Genomic DNA, 21,466 nt, shown 5'->3' with positions numbered 1-21,466 from the left:
ACAAATAGCTCAGTGTAATAAGAGGATTAAGAGCTCAACTCTAAGGCTGTGGTTAGAGTGTGGCTGTAACTCTGCTAAATTAGAAGTTTACCATGCCTAGCTACTCATTACAACCTTGCTACCAGGAGTTGGAACTGAGGCTTGCAGGCATGTGTATTTGATTCCTAGCCAAGTTCTGTCAAAATGACCCACATTGGCATTACACTTCTAATACCACGGTTATTTTGGTTTTATCACATGGATGTTCTTTAGCAAAAGAGGTCATGTAATTTTTCTCCCAGATTTTATAATATTAAAAACAGTTCTACTGGAGAATGCCAAATTTGTTAGAGAAAGCCCAGTTTTCTGCCTTAGAACTTGGGCAAATACTTCTGAGTAACAGCTAAATCAACAGGTTGTTTTAAACCTTAAAATTGTTCACCTCCAATGCTTACCTGAAAAGTATTTACATCAGATTTTCTAGCTACATAAAACCACCCTGATGAGATATGTTATTTGACTGAGTACAGAAACTTGTCTTAAAGACAATGTAGTGCATTCCACTTGTATTAACACAAGCAGTTTTGTCCTTACTCATGACTTCTATAGATTGCAAGATGCATAGCTACCCTTGAAGGCCATAGTAAGAAATTAAACATGCCAGTTTTATCTCAACAACTTGTAAGAGAAATAGCCTAGAAACATACTGAGTGCATGGATTTTAATAGAAACTACAGAGTAGCTGCAGGTTAACACCAGGATCACTGTAGAATGACCATTTTCCTCTGATATCCTGATTTTACAGAAGTGCTATTACTGCCTTTTCAGTGCTATCTTTGTGGGTAATTTGGGATGTTCAAGAACCTGGTTTTGCTTGCAGAGCCTGAGGCTTGATAACTATTCTAGTGGCTTGAATAGTCATTAAAAATACCTTTTTTTTTACTGGTCTTCAGTGTCCTACATAATATGAGAATACTAAAAAAAGATCAAAATACTTTATTTGTAGCACTGCAGTAAACAGGAGACAGACAAACTATAGACCACAGATTCTATTTTGCTTACACTTAGTAATTACACTCATCTGACACAAGTATATTTAAAGACTGAAGGACAATGGGGACTAATGACCTCATCTGCACTTTCCAAATGCCTTGGTTATCTTTTGTCTTGTAAATGATAGGCTTTTCTGTGATTCAGTGTTTGTTAAGCTATTGCAAAAGAGATTTGTTGTAAGAAACTGTATACCCACTGAAAAGACTTACTAATTCTCTCTTCCTGTTCTTGTTCAGATGGAAGGTATTGCACCAATCTCTTCTCGGTGTCCCACTGTGAACTTATGTGAATGAACTCATTTCAAAAGACCTGTATTTCCTTTGTCTTCTTCTGTGACTACTGCACTTTACTACTGTCATCTTAGCTAAGATAAATCTTAGATTCTGTGTCTAGGCTGACTGATGTGTTTATTTTCTGGGAATCAGGATGAGGTTGAGAACACCCCTACAAGGGTACATGTCACTGTACAGCCTCCAAGCAAGAGCCAGCTTCTGCCTGGCCTAGTGGAGATCTATGTCAGTCTGCATCTGTGTGGCTTTGCCTTTAGTAGCACGTAGGTGAAAAGTTCAAGCTGTATGTTCTTTTTTATATCTACATCTGATCTTATTGGCTTGGTGTTGAAAGTCTTAGTCTGGATGTCCTTTTACAGACCTAGGGCCTAGACCCCACCACTGTCTTTCTTTGTTGCCTTAGAGGTCTCCTGTTTGCTCATAGAAAAGACAGTTTCTTTAATAGAAGCCATTTGTCTAACAATGCCCTTGGTCTAAGGCTGATCTATAGAAGCATGATCCAACAAGAAGAAGAAAAAACTCTTGAAATAACGCACAGCTTTGTCATTCTGTACATGAATTAAAAGTTTCATAATAGTAGATCATGTTTTAGCATAGCTACTGATACAGTGCATTCTGACTTACAGTCATGCCAGGGAAATTTAATTAACTGATGTGCAAGCAATTTACAGACTGATTCTCCTCATTCACTGCTATAAAACTGAATTATGAAGGCAGGAAGAGAAGGGCTGAATGTGTTTTTTAAGAACACTGTTCAAGGCCTGAGAACTTGAAGATTAAATACTGGTGTCTGTTGCTTTGTGAAGTGTGTGTGTGTATATGTGTTAGAGAGTTTATTAGTCTCTTTTTTTAAGAGGAAGAATATAGGAATGACATGTGAATAGGTGCATGGAAAAACTCAGCTATAATAGATCAATCTTATCAAGAGAAAAAAGCAGAAAACCAAACCATTCAGCTTTCCTGCCAAAATTTCACTACTTTTCTGAAGCAATGAAGGCAAAGATACCCTAATAAAGACAAAGTAATTGTTGCTGCACCTCCACTTAATGCAAGGAAAGCAAGCTTTTGTGGAGGTGTGGGTAGGGAAGGTTAGATTCCACTATTTTCATGACACCATATTTCTTTAAATTCTGTGTCTATTAGATATGTGCATACATTCAAAGGATTTTGCTGCTTTGTAAAGTTGGAGGGTATTCCTGGATGGAATCCAGATGTGTGGGCTGAGATTTTGCTGCATTTTTTTGCAACATTTTTACAATAGGGACAGATGAAATCAGTATCAATTGTGAGATGAAGTGTTTGTTATTCTCACCTGATGCCTTGTCATGGACTCCTGCCCAGGGCAAAGAATAAATAAATATTTTCATTTTGTGATAGGTGGGGGTTTTTTCCTCCTCAGCAATACTGGCTACCTTGGAATTGTGATAGGCCAGCTGCCAGGTTGTTAGAGGTATAATGTGCAGAAGGATCATTAAGAAAAAGTTAATTTTGTGTGTTTACCATGGAAACAAAAATAATGGAGCCGCCATTTTACCATTGCCAAATGTTGTCAGCTCAGTCCACAACTATGGTAAAATTCAGAAGAAAGGAATCTTGTCAGCCTGCAGAAATTAGGGTTTTAATTATATAATGATGGTTGACAAAATTTGGCAATCTTTTTTTTTTGCTCATAATGTTATTCTAAAGATTGCTGTGTCAGCATGGCAGATACATATATTCTAATGCTGATTGAATTTTAAAAAAATTAGAAAGTCACTTCAGCATATTATGTTTGGTGTTGACAGACAACCGAGCCACTCTGATTAGGGAGAAAAAACAGAGATACTGTTTCATGTAGTTCCCAGGAAAAAAGCAGCCACAAATTCTTAATAATTCCAAGTTCCCAATCTCTTTCAGGCAGTCTAGCAATGCTGTTTCTGCTATGAGGTTTGCTTAGGTTATTTTTTTTATTGCTGCTACGACTTTAGTGCTTTTTATAATCCATTTGATTTCTAAAAGAATGTGCTTAGATAAAAACATAACTACCACAATTTTGGGCAAAAAGACTCAAAATCTTTTCTTTGCAACTCCCTGAGCCCGTGCCATTCTGTCATGTGCAGTGCAACATGGTGCATGAATGCAATAGGCTCATTCTTGCAGAACTTGCTGCTCCATGTGGCTTTCTGGCAGCACACGGCTGCTGCTGTGCTCTGCTGTAGGAGCAGAGTGATAAGAAAAGGCCATTCTGTGTAGTTAAGTTTGGAACGTGGTGAAAAACAGTGGTTGGGGGAATGTAGACATGCCAGTACCATGGAAAGGGTTATGTTCATTATCCTGAGTTACTGTTGTGTTACAGACCAGGCTGTTCTGAGACCTCAGGAAATAGTCCCAAGGTAGTAAAGATGAGTCCTCTGAGTTTGTGGTTGGAGTGGTGCCTAAGGACCACAAGCGTCTGAAGAGCGTGTTTGTTAAACGGTGTTGTGACATGTTATTGGCTGGCTTATCTGAGCAAGTATATTCTTGAATGCAATATATATGCAAACATTTTAAGTGCCCCATTAATCAGATTAGCTGAATGATAAATTCACTACATTCTTGGACTCAGGTCGTGTGGGTTGGGTACTTTTCTTGCCTTGCATATTTAAGCACTGTATCCCATAATGGGTTTCGATTCTTTCTTTACTTAGCCAGAAGCAACACTAGCCCCCGAGAGGGAACAATGGGTTCCGAGAGGGAACGGAAGGCTTCCATCCGTTCCAGCCGCTAACGGCGGGGCTAATCCCGCTGGCCGCACCGGCGCAGAGCCGCCGGCCCGCAGGGCACCGAGCGCTGCCGGCAGCGGTGCGTGCGCGGAGCGCGCCGGGGGCGGGCCCGGAGCGGCGGCGGGCCCGGAGCGCCGGCGCTGTGAGTGTGGGGCCGAGGGGCTGGGGGGAGAGTGCTGGCTACACTGTGAGTGCGGGGCCCAGGGGCTGCGGGGAGAGTGCTGGCTACACTGTGAGTGTGGGGCCGAGGGGCTGCGGGGAGAGTGCTGGCTACACTGTGAGTGCGGGTGCGGGGCCGCGTGTGCCTGCAGGGCGGGCGTGAGAGCGGCGCTGTCAGAGGGGTCGCAGAGCGCTCACCCGGCAGGTGGGAGGGCCACGGGCCCGCGTTGTGCCGCCCGGGGCCGGGCTGTCCCTCCCACGGGCTGTCCCCCCACGGGGCGCTGCTCTCTCCCTCCCCGCTGGTCCCGCTCGCTGCCGCGGGGAGGAGGCGGCGATCGACGGCTGCTGAGCACCGAGGGGCGGCCGGGGACCCCAGCCGCTCTCGCCAGCGGACCTCTGCTGCCCATCCCGAGCTGTCCAGGTTTGAAATCCTGCTTCTGCCTGCCCTCGTGCTTTAACCTTTTGAGAGATCCCTGCTTGCTAGGCAAATTTACCCCGTGTGTGAGTAGGCACAGCAGGATCCGTGAAGGATGAAAAGACTCCGTGCTTCGTTTCTCATTTCATTCGTGATGCCCTGGTTGGGTCCTGGGTGCAATCGCTCAGCTCAGGAAATCCACCTTTGAGCTGCTCGAAGGACCAGCTTGGAGCTCTCCCAGCCTTTTCTTTTATAACCATAGGGGCACTGCTCCCATCAGACCTGGTTCATAGCAGGCGATGAAAGGGGAAACAAAGTTCTGGGGAAATTATTCTGCACTGGGTGGGTGCATGGCAATGTGTTACAGCCTTGTTTATGCATAGAGCTCCTCTGCCCTATGGGGTGGAGTTGAAACCTGTCCCATTTTCTTGTGTCTTTGCTCTTAGTATCAATTTTGCTGTTAAGAAATGTACAGTGTAAGAAATGAGAAAGTTAAAATATAAGCAAGGCCTAAGAACTCAAAAAGGCTGGAAAATCTTATTTTAGGCTTGAATCTGCAGGACTTAAGAGTTCTTGGATCTGGGTGAGAACAGGAGGGATCACTTGTTCCCTAGCACCTGCTGTGCTTTCAGTAAATGCTGATTTGTATTACTAGTGGGTCTGCAGGTATTCCCTTTCTTCTGCCACCTCTGCAGACTGACACAGGCTGCAGCTTTCCTGCTCTGGATCACCAGCAGACCAAGCAGTGAGTTCATCCTGTATTGTCTTCAGATTGGTACTTTTTGCAGTTCTGTGCTCCATGAAATATCTCACATCTCCGTGGTATCCATTCACTGACTGATCAGAGATCTGAATCTTTCCATACACAGTGTCTAGCTGCCTGTTCCCTCTCAATAAACCAAGAGAGCTGGAAGATTTCCAAGGTGATGTGCCAAAGCTCTTGGCTCTCCCTTGCTCAAAATAAAAGGCTTGTTGAGATGTTTGGTTTCTTTAAAACAGTCTGGGAATGGGGGTAACAGCTAACTTCCTTTCAAAGGGAGGAGTATGGTTTGTTTGCTTGACACAGAAACCTTTTCTACAGCTACAGCCAAGAGCACGGAATTCAGTAGTGAACTGTGCACGGATTGGGAAGAAACCTAAAAAGATGATTGTTATTCTTGACACAATGTGTGGTTTGTTAGGTCTTTACAATGGTATAAAGAAAGGAAAATAATCCCTTGTGTTTTGAAAATTACATTTATGCCACAAGAAATGCTAGGAGGTTTCTCTGCATTGATTTTGGTGTTTACAGGCCAATTTAAGTTGGAAGAGTCCTCCTAGGTTTCTCCAGTCAGATCCCTGCTTCAAGCAGGGTTAAGTTTGAAGGTCTGTCAGAATGCTGTATTTTGTAATCCTTAATGGTATTTAAATGCTCATGAAATCTTGATGAGCATGTTACCAGGTTATTGTGAATTGTAAATTTTCTTTATAGGAGTTAGCTTACAAAGGTATTTGTAATCATGACTCATTTTGGGGAGGGGGGGAATGTCTCATAAAAAATCATCTCAACTTGTTTGGGATACGCAAGTTCTGACAAAGCTCTGAAACATTTTTAGGCTTGATATGGAATGTCTTGGGGAAGCTGGAGCGGGAGAGAAATGAAGAACAAGCAATGGTCAAAGCTGCTTTAGGCTAGAGAGTATTTACTAGTGCAGTCCAACTTTGTTGCAAGACAGTTTTCTTTTTAGGAAAAGTATGTAAGAAAATCTGTTTGCTACTCTGAGTCTTATTGGCATCTTGAAAACAGTGGCTTTCTCCTATTTTTTAGGTTTTTTTTGGACACAGCTGTAATGAGTTCTGTTTACACTGTTAAAATAAATGTTTAAGGATAGCTCTCTTCTGAATGACAAGTTTTTTTTTGGTTGTGGGTGGGAGGGAAATGAGACATCTAGAAAACAACGGTTTTAACTGGTCTTGATAAAAGTGAAGGGCATCTATTACAACAGGATTAAGATTAAATTGTTTAAATTCTGATTAACTGAGTACTGACAGGCCACTCATAAATAACTCACTGTTATTTTGTAGATTTCTTGTGGTCACCACAAAAACATACACACAAAAAGATGTTTTTTTCCTTTTTACTTTGGCCTGTACCATTTAAAGAGGAGCGTTCGTTTATTTTCTGGAAATTTTTAAGGAGTTGAGAGATTGAAGTCCCAGAGAAAATGATACTTTTTAGCAATGGGATGTTGCTACTAAAGCAGGTAACTGACCATAGAAACACTGGGTTAATTCTGTAGTACAGCTTCTATACCATTATTTTTTTTCCTAATATTGTGTATTGAGATGACTTTTACATTTTTTCCAGGGTTGTTTATATATATATATATATATATATATATACAGTGTATATGTGTGTATACATATATATATATACAGTATATATACGGTGTGCATGTGTGAAGGGGTTAGATGTAGAATAGGCTGATACACAGGGAAAACGTTACTTGTAAAAATGCCCAGCACTACAGAAGAGCATGGCTCAGGATGCAGATCTAAAAGTTTTGCGCTGTGTTCCCAGCTTCAGAAAAGCTTTCTGTAATTCCTGTTCCCTGTGCCTACCCACCCCATAAAAAGGGTAACCGTGTGTTCAGTTTAAAAAAAGGAAAAACCGAAGGGTTGAGCGATTAGGATGCCTTTAAATGAGCCGTGCCCTGGATTGGGCAGGCGTGCTCGCTGTTATCGCTGCAGGGCGGCTGGGCCGGGATTGGCAGAGGCTGCAGCCGTGCGCTCCTCCCCAGCCCTGCCCCGGCTGCGCTGTGCCGGGCCGGGCCGTGCTGTGCCGGGCTGTGCCGTGCCGGGCTGTGCCGTGCCGGGCTGTGCCGTGCCGGGCTGTGCCGGGCTGTGCCGGGCTGTGCTGTGCTGTGCCGGGCTGTGCTGTGCTGTGCTGTGCCGGGCTGTGCTGTGCTGTGCCGGGCTGTGCCGGGCTGTGCTGTGCTGTGCCGGGCTGTGCTGTGCTGCGCTGGGCCGGGCCGGGCCGCCGCACTCCTCTCCCCGCTCTCCGATGCTCAGCAGCCCGCATGGGTTCGGGTGAGTGCCGCGCCCCTGCTGAAGCCTTGCGGGATGCTCTCCTGTCTCTTCTCGTGCATTATGGCTTGTGGGATACTTTCTTGTGTCTTCTTATGCTGCTCGGTGCTTAAAAACTTGATCACGAGGCGGTTGTGTTTGTATTTTAGGGCTGGGGGGAGGGTTGTGAAGTCCTTTTGGGCTTCAGATGTCCTTCATAAACAGCAGCTAACCAGAAGTGAAGCTGCCAGCTGCAAATGCTCAGTTGTTTTCCAGTCAGTCTCGCCACTTGGGGTTCAATGACAGGGCTCAGCCTGTCTTGTTAGCAAATGTTTTAATAATCCTGCCTGCTGCTTCCCATGCATATTTTTTAAAGTGGCTCATTATGATGTTTGCTTAGTAGGGGACGAATTTAGGTATCGACCTGCAGAGATGCATTTTCCTTTTTCCTATTTATGTAAATATCAAAAAATTCCCATATTTGAATAAGGTTAGGGTTTTTGTCACTGTATGGAGATCAGAGTCCAACTAAACTGAAAGGTGTGTTGACTACAGTTAATGATGTCCTAGATCAATAACTACTGATTGGAAGCTGACCTTTAGAGATGCTGTTTGTGCTAATAAAAATGAAAAGCTATGTGAGAACTCATTAATCATTTGCCACAAATTTTATAACATTTTTGTACACAAATGATGTGCACAAGGGATTAAAACTTGGGTCCCTCTCCACTGTCCATAACTATAAGTTAAAAAAAACAAACCAAAAAACACTTCTTGACCTGATTAGATTGAAATCCGAATAGTTGGGTAATCAAGCTCTGGGAGGGAGCAGGGCTTTAGCCTTTTGGCCACAAAAATTTTAAGTCATAGCACAAGGATATTGCTGCATTACATATGTTTGGACTTATATTTGCTTGATTCCACAGGCTGGGGTCAGGATGGTCTCTGATAGGTGTCAGAGGCTGATATAAAGAAATGTCATTACAATGTGACTTCATGTTTGAAAGATGTAAAGAAAGCAGATACGGTCAAGGAAGTTTTGCCATAGTTAGAAATAAGTGGTGAAATAGGGTAGTATCTGTTCTCTTATCTGCATGATGTTTATGTAAACTGGCCTTGTTCCTTGCTCAGGATCATGGATTACTTAAGTTTTTAGATACCATGATACTGCCACCCTTGAAACTAAGTATGCTGTTAAAAGAACAATGTGATCTTTTTGTTTGTTTCCCAATGCTGGATTTGTTTCTCAGTAGTATTCTGGAGCTGGCTTTAAGGATGGAAAGGGGTTTTCTCACAGAAAATTCTGGTCACAAAAGTGACGAGCTACTCCTAATTTTTTCTGAATTCTGGCAACAGCTAGCTGTGGGGATAAAGATGATGTGTATGTCTGGTTTATTGTCAGTCACAGTTCAAAAGAGTAATATTTTCTTAGATTTATTGAGGTGGGAACCTCACCCATACAAAAGTGTATACAGACAGCAATATTTACTAAAATATTCTACCAGGAAATGGGGTTTTCGTGAAAAAAAAAATTGATTCTTCATAATGTGTAATGCTACAGTTGCGTGAGTGCAAATATACTGCCCTTGTGATGTAAGTGTACAGTGACTTCTTATACTGCCAAAACTCCAGTGACTCTTGTACCACTTATTACTCAGAGCTGGATCTTGAACTTTGTCCATGAGGCAGGGCTGTCATGATTTCCAGCATCCTCATTAACTGATACTGCATCACTGGAAGCCCTTTCCAGGCTTGTGAAATACTCGCAAGGGTCAGGATTGTGCTGTGGAGGGTTTGTGGATGGAAGGTGGTTAAACAAAATTGCCTCCTAACTTGAGCCACCAGTAACCACGAGCAGGGTTTGTATTTTAACACTGCAATATTTGTATGCAATGGTTCCCATTGCAATGCTGTCAGTCCCAGGTGGTGGGTGTGAGTTTAGGCTGTTTGTTCCTGCTGTCCTTTCTGCCTTAGCAAGAGTGGCAGTGAGTTAGTGTAGAGGAAGAAGGTGCTGTCCCAGGCATGTTTGTAGTGTTGGATCACTGGGTAATAAAATGGTTGCAAGTCTACATTTTTCTGTCTGCAGGCATGAGCTCTAAGTTTGGCTTTGTGCCTGCTTTGGTTCTCCGTGGGGAACTGTAAGGAATGTGAAAGGTTACCAGTTGTGATGAACCAGATATAGAAGGTTTAGATTTATTTTTTTTTTTTCCAAGTCTTTTTGGAATATTTGTAAAGTTCACAGTTTAATATAGATCAGTGTGTGTACACTATTTAATTTACAAATGCTTCTTTTTTTAAGAAAAAACAAGCTGCTGTCTTACTATAATAATTATTTAGGTTACTGGATATAACTGGTATAGGTCATATTGTTAGCGGCTCTTTATTACACACATACACTTTGATCATCTTTCTCATTGCATTTGAGCACTTAATTATTAATGTTTTTGTCTGGTGGTAGGGAAGGGTAAAAACATCTTGTTAATATCCAGTTTTGATGTGGGCACAGAACTGGAATGTAATCACTATCTTTTAAAACCCATGTCAGTACACTAATAAATATACAGATTATCTTCATGCAGGTATTTTTGGTTTAATGAGCTTTTAGTTGTTTTAACCCAATTCCTCCTCCTCTGGCATCATCCATGTCCATTGTCAGAGCTGTTTTTTCTTTCTCTTTCCAGAAATGTCCTTCCTGCTTGATTTGGGGGCCTTCACCATGGGCATGTGGTCTGTTGGCCTTGGAGCCATTGGCGCAGCTGTGACAGGGATTGTCCTTGCTAACACTGACTTATTTTTGTCCAAGCCAGAAAAGGCCACACTGGAGTTTTTAGAGGAGATAGAGCTAAAAACTTTGGAACCAGGTAAGAATTTGGCTATTTCAGACCATGTTCTTCAAAAATTGGACTTCTATAAGAACTTTTCTAAGGCTAGGGCTGGAAGCAGTTTTCTCAGTCTTCCCTAATGTACTTGAGTGTCCTTGATATCCAATACTTGTGGTGAAGGAAAAACAACCAAAGCTGTTATTTCTGGATGAAACAAGACACACTTCCAAAAATCAATAATGCACTGATCTTATGCATACAGACTTTTATTTTTTTTCTGTTAGAACTCTATTTGAATGTGGAATTTTCTGCAGTGCTTTGTGTTGGTCCATAAAGTATTAATTGTTATAAACAAAAATGGCTGATATTATTGTTGGTGTTGTTTCTCCTGTACAAACAGAACAAAGGACATTCAAAGCAGGTGAACTATGGAAGGAGAATGGTGCAGTGATCATGGCTGTACGAAGACCTGGATGATTTTTGTGCAGAGAGGTACTTGCTGGGCTTGGGGATTAATTAAGAAGAGTTGAGGTCTGATTGCATAGATAGTCTGTAAATAAGGGGAGGGGATGAATAGGACAGTCATCAAATACATCTAAAATACCTTCAAGGTTTTGTTTCATGGTTCAAACTGGCCACCAGCTACCAGCATAGTTTCCTTTGCAGCTGTTTTGTATGGTCCAGGTCCTGAGCATTTTCCTTCTGAAGATGATAGTTACATGAGTTTTACATCTGGCAGGGACCTAGCCCATGGTGATTAGAAAGGGAGATTGCACAAGATTCAGTTGGTAATGAGTCTTATGAGCTATTTATATATATATAGTCCAAAATAAGTCTCTTTGAGCCAGGTAGTCTCTGGTCAAATGCAGCCCAAGACTGGACTGGCAGAAAGCCATCAGATAAAGCTTAACTGCAAAAACAGAGGTGTGCATAGAGGGAGTACCTCTCTGTTCTGGGTGCTAAATGTGAGGCAGGAAGGTACAGACTCTGGAGATAAGGAGTTCCTGTTCCTTAACAAGATGGGCTGGAAAACAAATTTTGATCCTTAACTTGACATTAGGCTCCCTGGGTGGAGCTCCTTGGAAGCAGACACCTAAAATATAATTTGAATGTACCAAGTGCCTGGGAACAGCTATAGCTTGCACCTAGGACATTATGTTTCTCATAGCTATAGGGAAAAATAGTTATTATATTGTTACTCACTGGTCTGTAACATGGAGTAATTAATATTATAACCTCTTCATTAAGGCATCTGCTCCCATCCCAGTAGTGACTGCTTAACTAGGTGATGCATTCATGGAAGGTTAAAGAGCTTTGCTCTCTGAACAGGTGTAGCGTAGGTGGGAGGAGAATGCACTTACATGCCTGACTCTGTAACTTTCACACAGTCAGGAATCCAAGAGTGATTTTTTTATTAGTAGTAGTAGTATTACTGAAAGTTTCAAATTTTTCTGTCTGTTCATCCCTGTTTCTCCTTGGTACTCAGTGTATATTCTAGATGTCCTGCAAGCCTTTCAGCTATGGTATTTCACTTAGGTGACTGAGAGTGATCATGTAAAGTGTGTCCATGTTTTTGAAGTGTGGAGTTGAGTGTTTTTGTGGGAATTCTGTCCAGTAGAAATGACCTTTCTCCATGGAAGATAGGAAACATATTTTCAGTGCACACTATGATCAAAATCTCAGGGATCCTTGTACAAACTGTGGGAATTGAAATTCATTTAGGAGAACAAAAAACCCAGCAGATGAGTGGTGGCACCTTACACACCAGAAAAAGCAGTTTTGCATCTGGGATACTGAAAGTCTATGAAAAAATTCCCTGATTTTTTGTTACTGGGGCATTTAGGAAGGAGAGTCTATCTTCATTACTTACTTGAAGCTTGTATAGACTGCTCCTGCACAGAGCCCTCAAAATACTTTGCAGAAGGACTGATAATGATGGATGTCAGCTTGGAAAAAGGATTGAAAATCTGAAAAAGTTAAATGATGTGCAGGCATTATTTTTATATCATTCTAAAATACTTCAAAAGATAATTGAAGCCCTATTACAGGCAAGGTATATCTACAGCTCTAATTTAAAAATATGTTTTATCCAGTAAATGCTCAGAAGAATCTTCTTCCTCCATGTTTAACAAAGGAAATTGTAGTAAATCTGATGAAGAGCTGCCTAAGAGTACAGCTAGCTTAAATGTTACAAGTCTGTTTCTGGTCTGAATTCTCAAGCTAGAATTTGTGTGTTTCTGATGGTCTTGAAATTCAAGGTGAAGTTTTCCAACCTCTATTTATTGACTGAAATGTTTGGGGCTTTTTCCTTTTCTTAGGAGGCTTCTGAGCTCTCCTCTCTGAAACCCCAGCTGTCCAAGCTGGGTGTCCCTCTCTATGCTGTTGTGAAAGAGAAGATAGGGACCGAAGTGGAGGATTTTCAGCATTATTTCAAAGGAGAAATCTTTCTGGATGAAAAGGTATAGTGAAGTTGGTGTTCTCCTTTTGTTTAAAATCGAATCTATGAATGCCCTCTTTGAGGAGCGTGTATAAATAACTAAATGTAGTCTGAATGAAAAAGGATTTAGTTGCACTGTAGTTTAAGAAGATAATTGGCTTTGTTTTTCTATATTTATACATCCTGCTGAGCTTACAAACTGTGGTGTAACTATGCACTGATAACGCACTCCTGCAGGATTATTCCTTCCTTTTAACAGGTTAACAATATGGCCTGTTAATATCGATTCCTTTCTTTCACTGGCTGTGACTTGCTGATGTTTATGATGTGTGAATCAAGCTTTGAAGGTCACACATATAATTAATTCATGATGTACTGTCCAGATTACAGTGATATGGTTTATCCTGAGACACTGGCACATGCTGGATTGCCAATCTCATGTCCTGCAGAACCACCGCCCTGCTTTCTCTCTAAACCAGGAGATACATTTAAAAATCATTTGAGTTCTGAAGAAAAAAGAATATGTAATAGTCAAAATCTACTAGACAGTCTTTTATTTTCTCTCTCCCCCTACCTGTGTGAAAGAATCAGGCTGAATTTAAAAAAACCCCAACAACCAACTGACCAAAAACTATATTTATCACAAAGGACTGCTGTTGTTTGCACTATGGATGTAGGCGTACATGAGGCTTAAGTACCTGTGGATGAGCTTAAAATCCACATGAATGAAAGGTCCTTTTCCCTTTGTTTGCTGACATACTTTCTGTTCCCCTGCAGAAAGGCTTTTATGGTCCACGCAGACGAAAAATGATGTTGTCAGGCTTTTTCCGCTTGGGAGTTTGGCAGAATTTCTTCCGTGCTTGGAGAAGTGGATATAGTGGAAATCTGGAAGGAGAAGGATTCACGCTGGGAGGTGTATATGTGATTGGGGCAGGAAGACAGGTACTGCAGGCCATCTAGGAGGCTTTCATCTCTCATATCAGATCAGAAGTTTGTTTCCTGGAATTGTTTGGTTGGGTAGTGGTCTTTTGCAGAGAGATGTGTCTGAATTTGTCTTTTGTGTCTTTGACTAGGGTGTTTTACTGGAGCATCGTGAGAAAGAATTTGGAGACAAAGTCAGCCTTCCATCTGTCCTTGAAGCTGCTGAGAAGATAAAAACACAAGCTTCATAAGTGGAAAAACAGTTGCACATGTTTCTGATTAGAGCTTGAAATGTAGAATGTATCCATGTCTTGAATGTATGGCGTAATTGCTTAACTATTTAGGGATCAATGCACATGAAAGGCATATTCAAGCATAGAAAATTATGAAAATCCTCTTGGATTGTTTTTGGTTCCTTTGCAGTCCTCCAGGTGGCCAGGATTTTGACTGGTCCTTTGTATCTGACTGTATTAATGAAAGGCTGGGTCTAAAATCTGACCTAGCCTAGATGTTTTCAGTCAGAGACAGTCAGTTGGAAACCTGTCTACTAGGGAAGCAAAACTCTGCTAAGGCTGTAGTAATGGAGTACCAGCTGAGGGGAAAATATAATAAAACTTTATGTAAATGAAATGCCTTTGATTTTTGCTTTTTCATTAATATGTTAATACATCTGTGTTTCTAGAAGGCTACACCCTGTCAGCCTAACTCTGAGATACTGCATTCAAGGCATGCTACTATATCTGCACAGTGAATTTCTTTTTAGTTCACTACTGGCTCTAGAACTTCTAAGTCCATGTGATTCCCTGCAAGGAAGATAATTGTAGCTCAAGGGCAAGTTCCTTTTTGTATTTAAGGTTATTTTAAAAAAAAGTGCATCCTTATGGATGAAATTCTGACATTTTTTCATAGTATTTATGTCCAGTTGAAACTGATTTTAACAAAAATATTTATATGTTCTTCAGAGTTTGTTCTTCACAGTTCTCAGAAACAACACTAGCAGTGAGGATTTTGAGTGATTCATAGGTTTCATGTGGAAACTAAATAGAAATTGGTCTTGTGTATGTTACTATCAGCTGAAATTTGTGTTTGACCATTTTGGGGGATGGAGAAAGGAACAGGATTTGGAGAGTACAGCAGCAAATTGACTCTGTGATATGGACTTCCTCTATAAAGACTCTTCTCGGATCTGTGGACAGACACACAGAATCATGAAATAAAGAATTGTGCCTGAGGGAGTATTTTCATGGGTTTTACTGCGGAAAGGCAGTACTGGTATCATGTGCTGCCACAAGGGCCCTAAAAAGTTCAAAGCATTGTGTCAGTGTCCACTTGTCTGCAGTCAGCATATGGACACTTGGGAGTGCAAGTGGGAGGAAACACAAGAGATGCTAAAAACAATGGATGTGAGCTACAGTTTCCTACAGTTGCAAGAGATTATGAATAACAAAGATTTTACGGCAGGAGTATTCTGAGTTTTCTTTCTCAGGGGAAATAGAAAGCTTTGCCATTTGCAGAGAATATATCTTGCACAAAGACCAGCAAAGGAGGTACTGATCTTAGACTTAGACCTGCATTTCAGGCCTTGTCCCAAGGTCTGTTTGTGCATTTCACATAAACATAAAATGAGAAAGGCATAAACAATCCTTGGAGTATGGGATGGAAGCCAGACAAATTCCAAGAAACTGAAGATAAAGTGGAGTGCCTGTAGAACCTGCAGAATCTGGGAGTATCTTCTTAAAATTTTGTGTACAGGCAACTGCATTCTGCCCACTCTGTCAGACTGGCTGCCCAGTCAGACTGCAAGGAGCCTTAGATAATGACAAGGATGCCATGGGGCTCCAGCCCTGCTCTCAGCCTACCCAAAGGGAGTGGAAACAGAAGCAGGAAGCTATGCTGTCCAGCATTTGGAGTGTTCATTTGAAGTGTAATGGCTGCCAAACATATTAATCACTAACACTACAACATGCTAAAGTGTTCCTGTAGTGTAAAAACATTTTTAGACCCACAAAGTCTTTTTAAGTTTATTAAAGTACTCATGGAAACTGAAAGTTCTCTGCCCTGGTAGGTTCTCCAGAGGGATGTATACAGAAACCACATCAGACCAAGATATTTTCCTGCTCTAAACAGCTTTATTTCCTGTAAACAGTTAATGCACATCTTGATTTGAAAGTTATATAAGCTTACCTGCATTTCAAAGTTTTATAACCCTGTCTTTCAGAAATCAAGTCAAAATTTGGAGCCCTTGAAGGTCAAAATGACATTTGAAATAGTTCTGAAAAATTGTTATCGATAAATCTGATTTTTTTTTCAAGCCAACCCTGGGATTATTTGGAGGTGACTCGTCCCTTCTGAACCCCAGACAGACAAAATAAAAAGGGGAAGGACGGAAAATAAATGGTACATAGGAGCTAGAAACAGATAATTACCATTGGAAATGGGCTAACCCAAACAACTGAAATTAGAGCAAAATAGTAAAGGAGGAACAAATTAAATCTATCTGAATTTCCAATACTGCAGTCTCAATTTAGAATATTTACTGAAAAAAAATATTACAGTTGTTGATTTTTGTTGTGCTAACAGCTACCTCTGCTGGCCCAATTCCTTGTATGCATTTAATATTTTGATTTTTTTTTCTTTTAACACGACATGTACCCAAAATCTAAATCACTTCTCAGCACATCAAATATCTCATCATACTTCAACACTCATCTGGGTACTGGAAACTAATAACTAAAGGTTTGTTTGTTATTATGAGATGTGCATTTTGCACCCATGCAGTATGATATTCTATTTATTTTCATCTCTAAGGCTGAAGATAGGTCAGTAGGAAAGTGCACAAAGTGCAAGGGTAGGGCTTGAGAAACAAAACATTGCTGTCTTAATTTCTCTTTGATTAACTTTTCCTTGTTTGTCAGCCCATTTATCTTTTTTTTTTTTCAGCACATAATCGAGATTAATGAAAATATTTCAAGAATGAAAACGCTGTGAAGTCAACGATGTAGGTGTAATATAGGAAAGTGTGTTTTATTTCAACTTTAGGGATGACCAGTTGTGTTTTCTATTTGCAGTGTCCTTTTGGGGCCATGATAAAAATGGTCTGGCCCAGAGGGTGTTTTTGGTTCTGCATTTTTGTTTCCCAGTGCAGATTATCTGTTCCCACGGCTGTCAAATTGCCTGCCTTTTGTGCCATTCGCGAATATCCACAACGAGGCGGGAATGCTAAGGGTTCCCTGCCATTTTCTGATGCGTTTCCTGTGATGCACTGTGGTAGAAAAAAAGAAGAAAAAAAAGAGCAAGTTTCTCTCCGCACCGCTGGATGTCACTGCTACCCAGCCAAAGTGCAGGTGAGCGCTGAACCCGAGGGGTTTTCTGCAGTAGGAGATTTGCTTAACAGGTTCCAGGAACAGACCACTGTAGGGTCCGATGCGGCTGGAGGAAAGCTGTTGGAAAAGACATCTATTCCTGCCATCTTTTTCACTTGTACGGACGTTTTCCTTTTAAGAAGAAGAGATTTGGAAGAAGGATCGACTGTACTGACTGACACAGTCTGTGGTATATAGATATTTATAAGCGGAGGGAATAAATTATTAACAGACTCACTGTAATACTTAGAAAATTTATCCTATTGCTCTTTTGTGGTACTGATTTCGGCTCCTGCTGGGATGTGCGTGGCACCGGCTGTCTGGGGCAGATCGAGGGGACTGGAGCAGAGAGGCGCAACAGTTTTTGGTTAAATGCTGGGGAAATGCTCTGGGACTGAGGACAAATTTAAATCACTGATTCAGCCTGATCCCCTCGAATTTTATTTGGTATCTGACCAGTTCCATCCTAATTTATTACTCTTCTAGTTGTTCTCAAAAAGGCTTTCCCTAAAATATTTCTGCTTTCTCATTTAGATCCAGCTACTGATTTCTTCGTATTTGAAGTTGCTTAGGGTCTCTCAGTAGCTTCTGTGGGCTTTGTTTCCTTGCACATCCCTCTCTCTTAACCTCATAATTATCAAAACCACATGACAATTCCAACTCTAACTCTGGTTTCCAGATGCCTCCCTCCATAAATAGATTTTTTTTTTTTTACACTAAAAAATGGTATTTGGTGATAATGTTGAACATACACAGTGGTAAACAGTTCTGGTCAGACCATTTTCCACCAGCTACTCCTCATGACGATTTCATTAATTTTAGAAAATGTTTTGCAGTAGTCAGAGGAAAACAGTATTGACAAACCATACATTGGCCTGTACACGTTAACTTAAAAAATCAGATTTCCTATTTTCATTCCTGCCAGATTATTACACCTCTTACTACTGAAGTGTCTGTCTTTTAAAAGTGTTCCAATTTACCTTAGCACTTAGTTAATGGTTTCTGTGATGGATGAGATTTTTACTCCAATTTTCTTGGCAACACAGTGAAGCACTGTGCGGAGATAATGTCAAAGGCAAATAAATGGGGCACAGAGAGGCTGTTCGAACCAGCTCCATGCTAACAGTGAACACAGTCAATTCAACTATGCTGTGAACTGCTAACACTAACCATTTTACAAATGGCAAACTGCAAGAGAACCTTATTTTATCGACAAATGCCCTTCCTAATTCCACAGTCCTTACATCCTAAAGCTGCTGAATTTCCCTGAAATTTCCCATTTTTCCTGTTGAATTTTAGCAGTTACTATTACACCATCTTCCTGTCTCTTACAGAATCAGCGTACTAGAGCTTTCTGCCTTGGCTCTGGACCTCCTGAAGATGTGACTCAATGCTCTGTGAGATTACTTCAGTACTTCTGAGATGGGGAAAGGATCTCTTCTAGTTCTTCTTACCATCTGATAATCCAGTGATCTTTCTCAGCTCCCCTTCCCCTCTTAGATTCTGCTCAAAATTCCAGTAGTTCTTCTACCATCTCCTGTCAGCTTTAACACTCAGTTCAATTTTGCTTTGGCTTCTAAGAAGACTTGAGCAAGCTTGGGGGAGGCTGGCAAATACTCCCCCTCCCTTTAAAAAAACAACAATAAGCAAAAACCCAAACCAAACCCCCCATTTATTTAAATAACTGCATGTGGGAAATGAGAAGGAACCTTGATCATGTGAGCGGCAAGTGGGTGACACACTGGTGTGTATCTGCTTTCTCAGACATCAGAAGAGCATGGGCGAGGGGAACTCTGCATTTACTATTAATTCCAGCAGGCTTTTAGTTGTCAGCTTTGAAGAGTGGAGAATTAGCACACTAGAGAAGTGCTAAGCTCACACCATTTGATTACTCAACAGTTCCTTTCACTTCAGTGCGATTGCTGTTCCTTTGTGAACGGGTTTGTTCCTGATCCGGGGGGAATAAGGAATTCCTCAAAGTCCAAGGAGCAGGTGAAGAAAGTGTAGACAATGTAAGGCAGCCTGTACGAACACGTGTGGTGCTGCACTACCTCCCTTGGCCTTTCCTTCCTGCACACCGATGTATTTTCATAGTTAGCGAGGCACCGGAGACATTAGTTTTGCTTTATATATGAGGAAGGGAATGAAGGTGACAGAAATGTTTCCTTGTGTCAAGAGAGATCACAAGGTGCGGAAAGGGAACAGAAGGAAAGCGTGAAGGTTGGGAGCCGAGCGAGACGGCAGGGGAGCATTTCCCACCTGCCAGGCGGTGGCTGCCTCAGCTGGGAGCTATCACTCGCTAACTACACGGGTTAAACAGCTCAGCTCCCCCTTCCCCTCCCTCCTCTCTTCTCAGCGTCTTTCCCGGGAGGTGTAAAAGCTCTGGGACGCCTGAAGACTCAAAATACTCTTCGGGGCCATTTTATTTCATGTCTTTCCTTCGCCTTCCGGCTCTCCAGGTAGGCTCGACCGTGCCTTCAGTACCACTCACCGTGTCCCTGACACGCCGGCTCCTGTTCGGAAGACCTGCGGGGCTGAGGCGCGGCTGAGGGGCGCTGAGGGCAGTGCCGCGCTCCGCAGCCGGGCCGGGCTGGGCTGGGCTGGGCTGAGCCCCGTCCGCAGGGCCGGCCCGGGGGACGCGGCCTCGCCGGCCACGGACCAAGTCCGAGACAACAAAGCCGAGGGCCTCGCCGAGGGGCCGCGCTCCCCGGGCTGCGGGGGCGGCACCGTCAGGGGTGGGGTCAGCCTCCGCCCGGCCCCGGGCTGCTCGGGGGGAACGCCTGCCAAGGGATCACAGCGGGCGAAGCCGGCGGCAGCGGCGGGGTCCGGAGGCAGAGCTGGGCTTCCTGCACGCCCCCTTTGTGTGGAGCACGGCTGCGTGCGGAGCGGGCGTGGCCGGGACGTTCATTTCCGCGCTGCCTCGGCCCGGCGGGAGAGCGGCGGGGCGGCCCGGCACAAGGGCACGCCTGGCGGGCACGCCTGGCGCACCGGCCGAGCTGACGCGGGGAGGAGGCTCCGGGAGCGCCGCCGTGTCCATGGACTAGCCGAGGCACCGGAGGGACCCCCGCCTACGCCGACCGCCGCCTCGCCGTCCGCCCAGCTCGGCAAAACTTAGCGAGCAGGCTGCTGCCCCGGTGAGTCCCGGCCCAGGCGTCCGCCCGCCGTCTGCCCCGGGGGTCGCCCCGGCCGGAGTGCCCCTTTCTCCCTCCGTCTTGTAGCGCCGGCATTTCTATCCTGTCTCCCTGGAGCGGTCTGCTCCCTGCAGCATCCCGGGGGGCTGGCGGCCAGCTGGCCGGGCGGGGAGCAGCCCTCCGGCTGCCGAAGTTTCCCGGCAGCGCGGGGCTATGGCGAGCCCCTGCCATTGTCCTTGTCCATTAAAGGAAGCCGGAGAGGCCGGGTGAGGCTTCCTCTGGGAGTTCACGCTAGCTTGTCTCGTTGAGGTGCCACGAGGGAGAAAACTAATAGTAGTAAAAAAAATTAAAATAATAGAAAAAGGCCTTTCGGAGTGCTGCAGCCAGAGTTTGCCCACTCCGTTCTCCGCCGTCGCCCCGGCTGCTGCCAGACCCTGCCCTGAGCCCAGGCTGCTTAGGGGAAGCAACGGCGCAGTGAGTGTAAGGATTGAGGCACCTAACTAATTTTCAAAATATTTTAACTTTAATTGCCTGTAGGCTGTGGTAGTGAGCGACCTCTCTTGACACCCGTTCAGCCTCCTGCCGTAGCAGGCCCGTCCGTGGAGCGCAGGGGTACCAGAGGTGGTGTTCCATGGTCAAATCTGTTTTGGCTCTTGTTTCACCTTCCGTGCTCTTTGTAGACTTAGCGGTTTCATTTTGTGACATTCTGAATTAAAAAAAAAAGTAATAACTAAAATTCCCAAAGAAACCTTAACTCATGTTGTAAAATAAGCCGCTTGCTTGGGTGTTTTTTTCCTTTCTTTAGTGGATCTTCCAAGGAGGTGAAGAATATTTTAAAATAGCTGGCAGGACAAAATTCTTCCAGCACTGCGTTTTAGTTTAGTTGGGTTTTTGTTTGTTACAGTTACTTAAGTCTTGTGACCTGGAACTCTGGATAAAATGGAAGGAAAGCAGTTTTTAGAGAATGGAAACACAGGGTGTGTTGTTCCTGAGTGCACTCTGTTGAGATGATCCATCTCTGGCTGTCTCCATCAGGGAGTAAGGCATCAGTACTTTATACTCACAATAAATGCGTGAAACTTGAAATGCTTTGGTGTGGATGGCTGAGGTG

General features: G+C 43.1%; 2 protein-coding genes across 5 annotated transcripts in view; both read left to right on the top strand.

Moving 5' to 3' along the window:
* The first annotated feature begins 4,062 nt into the window (after nucleotides 1-4,062).
* On the top strand, nucleotides 4,063-14,492 carry PRXL2A (peroxiredoxin like 2A). Of its 4 annotated transcripts, none has more exons than XM_058841882.1 (6): nucleotides 4,063-4,250; nucleotides 10,364-10,543; nucleotides 10,905-10,996; nucleotides 12,823-12,963; nucleotides 13,719-13,883; nucleotides 14,015-14,492. In XM_058841882.1, the coding sequence occupies exons 2-6, from the start codon at nucleotides 10,366-10,368 to the stop codon at nucleotides 14,111-14,113; spliced, it is 675 nt and encodes a 224-aa protein (XP_058697865.1). In that variant the 5' UTR covers nucleotides 4,063-4,250; nucleotides 10,364-10,365; the 3' UTR covers nucleotides 14,114-14,492. The 4 variants fall into 4 exon arrangements, with proteins under 4 accessions (XP_058697865.1, XP_058697864.1, XP_058697866.1 ...); XM_058841881.1 differs by lacking the exon at nucleotides 4,063-4,250 and adding an exon at nucleotides 4,269-4,340; XM_058841883.1 differs by lacking the exon at nucleotides 4,063-4,250 and adding an exon at nucleotides 4,510-4,643.
* Nucleotides 14,493-19,992: 5,500 nt separating this feature from the next.
* Nucleotides 19,993-21,466, top strand: part of TSPAN14 (tetraspanin 14) — a 34,900-nt gene continuing 33,426 nt past the window's right edge. Inside the window, exon 1 of the mRNA XM_058841614.1 lies at nucleotides 19,993-20,358. The gene's annotated coding sequence lies outside the window, so the exon portion shown is untranslated. The remainder of the gene's footprint in view (nucleotides 20,359-21,466) is intronic.

The sequence above is a fragment of the Poecile atricapillus genome, chromosome 6 (genome assembly GCF_030490865.1).
Source record: "Poecile atricapillus isolate bPoeAtr1 chromosome 6, bPoeAtr1.hap1, whole genome shotgun sequence".
NCBI lineage: Eukaryota > Metazoa > Chordata > Aves > Passeriformes > Paridae > Poecile > Poecile atricapillus.
This window is presented reverse-complemented; position numbering and strand designations above follow the sequence as displayed.